The sequence below is a fragment of the Dreissena polymorpha genome, chromosome 2, assembly GCF_020536995.1.
Source record: "Dreissena polymorpha isolate Duluth1 chromosome 2, UMN_Dpol_1.0, whole genome shotgun sequence".
NCBI classification, from domain to species: Eukaryota; Metazoa; Mollusca; class Bivalvia; order Myida; family Dreissenidae; genus Dreissena; species Dreissena polymorpha.
Window position 1 is genome coordinate 143,272,403 of NC_068356.1, and position 7,584 is coordinate 143,279,986.

General features: G+C 31.9%; 1 protein-coding gene across 1 annotated transcript in view; it reads right to left on the reverse strand.

Moving 5' to 3' along the window:
• LOC127870457 (potassium channel subfamily K member 13-like) overlaps positions 1-813 on the reverse strand; it is an 8,501-nt gene extending 7,688 nt beyond the window's left edge. Inside the window, exon 1 of the mRNA XM_052413046.1 lies at positions 110-813. Coding sequence (XP_052269006.1) covers positions 110-446 — 337 coding nt within the window. The 5' untranslated portion in view covers positions 447-813. The remainder of the gene's footprint in view (positions 1-109) is intronic.
• Between the last annotated feature and the right edge of the window lie 6,771 nt (positions 814-7,584).

Sequence of the window (7,584 nt, forward strand, 5' to 3'; positions counted from 1 at the left end):
GATACAATACAAATAGGATTTAGTAGTGGCGCAGATAGTGTATAATGAGTTTTATTTGTATTATAATGTCGGCGAAAGGATATAACTAGCAATTGGTAATGGTACCTACCTATGGTAGACACAACCGTCCCTACGAAGTAAAATGATCCGGCAAAATCCCATCGTGGCCTTCTATTTCCTATCAGACCAGCCGATTCCGCCTGAGAATGTTCTTTGAGCAATTTATCCAGATCCGACCGGTCAACCGACGGATATTTGGCATAGAACTCTTCGATTTTTTTATCATAGTTTTCCTTCTCCTTAATTTCATTTCCCCGTTCTAATGCCATGAATATCGCCGCTCCCGCAAGCATGTACGCTACCATGACCACCATGAGCAGTAAGAAGCGTGCATTGTCCTCCCGTAGGTGAAGCACTGAGCAGCACCCTTTGGAGGTTCTGGCCATTCCTTACCGCGGCCGGTTGATCATGCCTGGTAACGGCTTGCGTGTGATGGAAAATATTCGACAATGCTCCAATAGTATCGTATATGTATTGCCTTCTTGTATGCTCTGCCAATTTAAGGAACTGTTAAAATTGTATTAGTTACAATTTAATTTCAGATTACAGCACAAGACAATAAGTTTAAAAGGTGCGCTCCATAATTTCGAATGAATGAGTACAGAGTGCTTTTTATTGAACATCGCATTGAGCTGAAATAGAGAATATTTGAAATCTACATACTATTCTACATTATAACGCATTCGGTCTTTCAACATGAGTATATTCTAAATAGTTCATTGAAAGTCTGTTAGGAAATGATATTTACCGGTTTATTACGTTCATTTTTCCTTTCATTACCACATTTTGTCGTACTTCAGATCACGATTTAAATTGGACAGGGAATGGAAAGAAACATGTCATAAAGTTAAAGTATACAGTTTCAATTGTCCTTTATTCAGGTCTCTGATGCAGATAGAATTCTTTCAAAACACGATATGCTTCCATTCACCGTTCATTGCTTTATAACACAATTGCCCTAAATGAACAGTCAAAATAACTCTATCATTTTCCGTTAATTCATGACTAATCCATCTTTATTGATATAGCATCCATATATTGTCAACACATGCATCTATTTAGGAAAGCTCGTGCAAATATTTGAGCCGTTCATTAACGATGTCTAAGAGAACACTCCATGGAAACTAACACATTCTGATACAAAACTCAGCAAAGCCAGCGTCGTGTATAATACCACGTGTTGCATAAGGATAATTTCCATTCGATTGCAGTTATAATCCCATGGAGAAGAGTTGTGTTCTCAGCATACGAAATAAACTATTGTCATTTGTTGACCACATAGCGAGCCTGTGCTATCAGTGATGCAACTATTGGCTGAGATAGTCGACATGTTAAGTACTATTCCCAATATCTAGTACTTGGAGGAGTCAGAACTGTAATTTGCGACGTTGCCGCTATCGGTTATTGGAAGCCGCTTTAACGCATATCTTTTGTTGTTTGTGTTTCTGTCAGCTGTTGCATGTATTGATCGGAGCCATAAATTAGCGGTGGTTGGTTGGTTGTCACACAATGTACTCTATACGTGCAGAGTAACCATTGAGTCAGTAACGAGTGTGAGGTTCTATTTGTAGACTGTAAATGTCAATATTAAAACACACAGTTCACATTACAATTAAAATGTAACTTGCATGTGGCTTGATAAGGAAAACGTCGACACATAAGACGCACTTTTTAGTAAAGATACTTACAAATTATTGTGTGTCTATGTCCTTGTATAGAATTAAATGAACAAACGTATGCACTTTTCATGTAAACTATTGTTCATATGACACTAAAAACCAATATCATGTTAAAGAAGCTTTGGTATATATGCATAAATAATTATCCCGTTTTGTTGCCATTACATTTTCTGTTTAAGTATTGTAAAAGTAATAGAATACTTCATTAAACAATTATTTGAAAGTTACAACAAACCTGTAATTGTTTTATCAGGTCTTAAATGGAAATTAATTGATTTGCAAATCACATAAATGCAGACTTCAGATTGTTGCATTTTTTTGTTTTATGAATAAAAACACAATGAAATGTAAACTGCTTTTATTGAACAAAATATTGATAATAAAATAAATAGACACACAATTAAATAGGTCATGGGGACGTATCGAAGGTTTTATATGCAAAAACATTGTATTCAATAGTGTTTAAGCAAATCAACATATGCCGACACTCGGATGTTCAGGCCGAAACTTTAACATGAATAGTATGCGACTCCAACATTATCACATTCGAGAAAGGTAACAGCTTGCCTCTCCGTATCGACCAATGACCTGATTATTTGAGACCGTATTTTATGGTTTATATTCATGTGATTTTATGGAAAATGTTACGATTTCCTTTTGAAACGCTATGGTATCTAGTTTTTAGAAAATGCATCGAAAAAAAACACACGCTGTTCCCCCCCCCCCTTATACCAATAGTGTTGAATTAGTTGCCGAGCAGGTCATAAACCGATTTCATGCATAGTTGAGTAAAAATATCTTGAAATAGAATACGAGTTAAAATGCCTGTATTATGGTAAATATCTCGATATTAACCCAGGCAATATGGTGTAAGGTGAAACCATTTCTATAACTTCAGCTTCGTCAAACAGTGTGAAATACACTCTAGCCACACGAGGATATTTATTTTTGAAAAGTGACATTTGAAAAACGAAAAACAGACAAAAGATTTGTATACATTTTCCTTCTAAAAAAGTGCATTCATCTGTATCAATGTAACCGTATATCATTTAGATTATACTTTTAATAAAAAGTTAATCGAAAACAAATGTGCAATTTTATCGTATACATTTCACAATTTGAATTCAACACACTCGCTCATGGTAAACGTATGCTAGTTTTTTAAAAGCATATTATATAAAACGATATTTTCAAACAGAGGGGAATAATTAACTGTAATGGGCACAACCTGGACAATGCGTTATAATTCATTTTCAAATATTGTCAATCAAATTTGATGGTTACTGAACGCGGCACATTTATGTTAATTATCACACCACAATAATGATCCATATTTGATAAAAATGAGAATTTTTTTCCCGTTCATTTTTAAACGGACCCTTCTGCAAAAGACTAAGCAGCCGTTCCGCATCTGTATAATATTAAAAAAATCTATATATCTAAATCAAATACATGTACATGGTCGTTTTCCGTGCAAGTGTTTGCCTGTATTGGCAGAACTTAAACAATCACGAATTGTTTATTGCTTGTTTACAGTTGGCGTAAAGAAAGTTTGTTTTTTGTAGACTTATTTCATTTATTTGTTATTATGCAACAACATAAGCATCTGCAATATTTTTCAAATATTTAAATTGAATAACGCATGTTTTTGTGGATGTTAGTTACATTATTCCGAGACACAAAACATACCATCATTTACCGACAATAATGGATCGATACTGGATACTTAATTGCTCATACAGTTAAGACAAATACATCTTCTAAATGGACAGCTCTAGTACATTAACCAATATAAGTATATGCTTAAATGGAAAGTTTAGAAGACGTATTGTACTAATAATGATGTGTGCACAATGTTTCAACTATTTGAATTGAATAACGCATGTATCGGTATTTTGCGTGGTTATTTGTAACATTATTATGTAACCTAAAACATATCATCATTTACAGCCAAGAATGGAACCGTACCGTATACTTAATTTGCTCATACATTTAAGACAAATACATCTTCTAAATGGACAGATCTTGAACATTCCGCCAATATTGTCATGTATATTCTTAGATGAAAAGTAAAGAAGACGTACTGAATTAATAATGATGAGTCGTTAATAAACCCGATCGAAGTATGCTATTTGGCACCGGACGCCTTGGACAATTAATTTTTTTTTTTTTTTTTTTTTTATTCAATATCATACATATAATGTAAACATGTATATGGTCACACAACACAGTGATTGTTTAAAGCAATACAGTTCAGACATGTTATACAAGATATGCTCATATATATATATATATATATATATATATATATATATATATATATATATATATATATATATATATATACACATATATATATATATATATATATATATATATATATATATATATATATATATATATATATATATATATATATATACACACATATATATATATATATATATATATATATATATTATTATTTATTTTTTAGAGAGAAAAGAAAAGAACAACAGAGGAATAGTTATGAAAAATGATGAGTTGTAAAAAGTCGGAAGAAAGCATACTGTATTTGTGTGTTTTGTTGTTTCTTCACAATGATCTTGTCAGATTGAAAAACTATATATATATAGACATAAACAAAACTATTTTAGAAAGATAAACTAACATCAGAGTGAAAATGTATATAAGTGGACAAAACATTATGAGAATTTAATCCGATTCCATTTTTGTTCAAAGATTTGTAATGTGTCATTACTGAGGGCTATTTCTTTCTCAATCTGGATTTTTAGTTTAAGACTATGGACAAAACAATTAAAATTTGGTACTTGTTTTTTGTACTTCATGTTTAAGATAAAATATTTCATCAATATAACCATAAAATTCACAATATTATTACCGTCTATTGATTTCAATGAGTTAATTCCGAAACTTACATTTAAGAAAGATAGTTTAACGTTTAGTTGCTGTTGTTCAAGAAAGGATGTTAATTGATTCCAAATAGGCTGGATGTGTTTGCACTCCCAAAAAAGATGTTCTATAGTTTCAATGTTTTCACTGCAGAAGTCACACAGATTTGAGTTAGATAATTTGCATTTATAGAGATATTTATTTGTAGCTATAATTCTATGGATGTATTTATATTGAAAATTTCTCAGTGTGCTTTCAATAGTTGCTTTATATGGCATGGTAAATATGTGTTTCCAATTAAGTTCATTTTCTCCAAAAAGGACTTGCCTTGGACAATTAATATTTGTTATAGACAAGTCATTACTGGCACGACATAAATTTAACGGATTGAGCAAACTTTCTCTTTAAGTTAATGCACGAAAAAGGTGATCGCGTCCTTCCCTTACATTTGATGAACATGCATCAAGGGGTTTCTCACTACTGGGGGAAAGGGTTTGGAGTCTTACATTTTGTTTGCGCTTTTAGGTAGAAAGTTTCCCTTTAAAATATAGATTGTATTTTAAACGTAAACATGTATTATAAAGGAGAAACAGAAAAATTAAATAACTTAACAGGTGTATATACGTATTATATGTATCACATAGAGGATATTTGTTCATGTCAGTGTAAGATCGTTTGTTATAGACCGTTCCAGAATCGATAAATTGACCGCCGCCATATTGTAAGTCACGTGACTGTCCGCCATTACACTTCTGCTAACTTGTGCGAGTCTGCGATTCCAAAAACCAAAGACGTAGAGAATACCCGCTTCGCCGGGTAAATAAATACCTTAATGAATTATTTTCAGGCGATTATCACATTTGTGTTGTTAAAATGATTGTTTGAAGTTGAGATTAATTGTTACAAATAAAATGTTTAAAATGCTTTCGTGTATTTGTTTTGTGTGTGTGTAATAAAGCGGTAATCATCGGCGAAAATTTGCCGGTTCACTCGCTCATATTATGTCTTTGATTAGACTTTTTACTTTTAACTTTTCATAAACAATTCACGCATGTATAGTTGTGTTGATTTTAATAGCCGCAACATCAAGCAGATTATATTTAAATTAATACTTATAAAAGATTTTCGCACAATTAATTACCGCTAATTGTTTGTAATTGGTCTCAATGATATTTTTGATACGCCTTCCATTATTTTTCTTGTTCTAACTGAAATCAGAGATAAAAATTGTTGTTTGGATTTAAATAAAATTTTGTGAGCTGGAATTATGTCACGTAAAAAACGAGCTTTTTATCATGAGAGAGTGATATTGATCTTGACGATCTTTTAGGTGATTATACGGAAGATGAAGAGAATGTGATTATATCTAGTTGAATAGATTTTCATCTTGGAATGATTTAACAGCTATAAAGCTAAAAATACTAAAAAATGTATTTTATAGGTCTTTGCAGTAACGTAAACCATTTGGATAACGACACTTGTTTAGTCAATGAATCGAAAAAAAAACCTCCGAAACACACCTAAATAATATATCAAAAATATATTATTTAGTGCCAAACGAATTTATTAATACATTTTTTTGCATCTTTTAAAAAACGCGGCATTTTAGCATCAAAGTAAAGATTATCTGAAGACTGAAAGGCCGACAATTCGACACAACAAAGAGCTCTATGCATAAGCCGTATTATTTTTTCGCATAAAAGCTTCAATAAATTACAATTATAGTAATACATATAATTATAAAAATATAGTTATCAATTGCATGAGTACGCTAGTGTGATAAACAAATGAGTGATAGAAAGTGTAAGGGGTGCATTGAAAATAAACGTACTACAAAGCCCTATTAAAAGCGAAGTGCATGTTTGTATTTATATGTAATTTTAATGGGTTTTGTACAAGGAATGACGCTATTGAGGAATATTAACATACAACTGAAAAACACAACTTCGCATGATGCAATTTGAACTGTGTACTCATGTATATTGAAAACTCGTTACTAGTGAGAATGAGTGACAAATATCTAACATTTTAACACACATATGTTTATATACATATATATTTTTGTCCCCTACCGGTTTCACCGGAAGGGACTTATGGTTTGCGCTCTGTGTGTCCGTCAGTCCGTGTGTCCGTCAGTCCGTGAGTCTATCACACTTTTCTGGATCCTGCGATAACTTTTAAAGTTCTTAATATTTTTCATGAAACTTGAAACATGGATAGATGACAATATTGACACTATGCACGTTATTTCATTTTGTTCCTACGTCAAAAATTCTGCTTGCTATGGCAACAAATATAAAAAAAACCTCTTACAATGGTGGAGCGGTAGGGGACATATATTGCTTGGCAATAGTCTAGTTTGAAAATATTTTTTACCTCTGTTGATGTCAAATGTAATTTGTTGTTTTTCTTGTTTTGATGATGTCGTTCGTGCATTGCCGTAACATTAAATCGTAATACGGAATGACGTAGTTTTAATTAACCGATACCCGCTAAATACGTTAAATGTTTTTTACGCATACTTTATAATTGTTAAATTAAATAATAAAATAAAAATCATAATTTAAACGGGCTATTATCTTTAAGGGGTGCAATTTCTGATATTCTATATTGGACATAACTTTTAATTTGTACAATATGTAACATATCTAATGTACGCAACAGTATGTCGGAGGTAAATTATCAAACCAAATGACTGCTTAATACTACCAGAAAGAGTAGACATGATGGCATCATCAATTGTGTTTAATGACCAGACTGTCATCTGCCACCCAGTGTGGTTTATGACACCATGTTGTTAGTGAAGTCTGGACAATATCTGATCAAAACGAGATAATCGGATTATGCAGAACAAAGGGGCAATTAAACACTGGAATGAAAAGGCTTACACGATTTCAAGATTGATGCAAATAATCAAATGAAAAATATTGCATTTTATTTAATTAAATGCTTT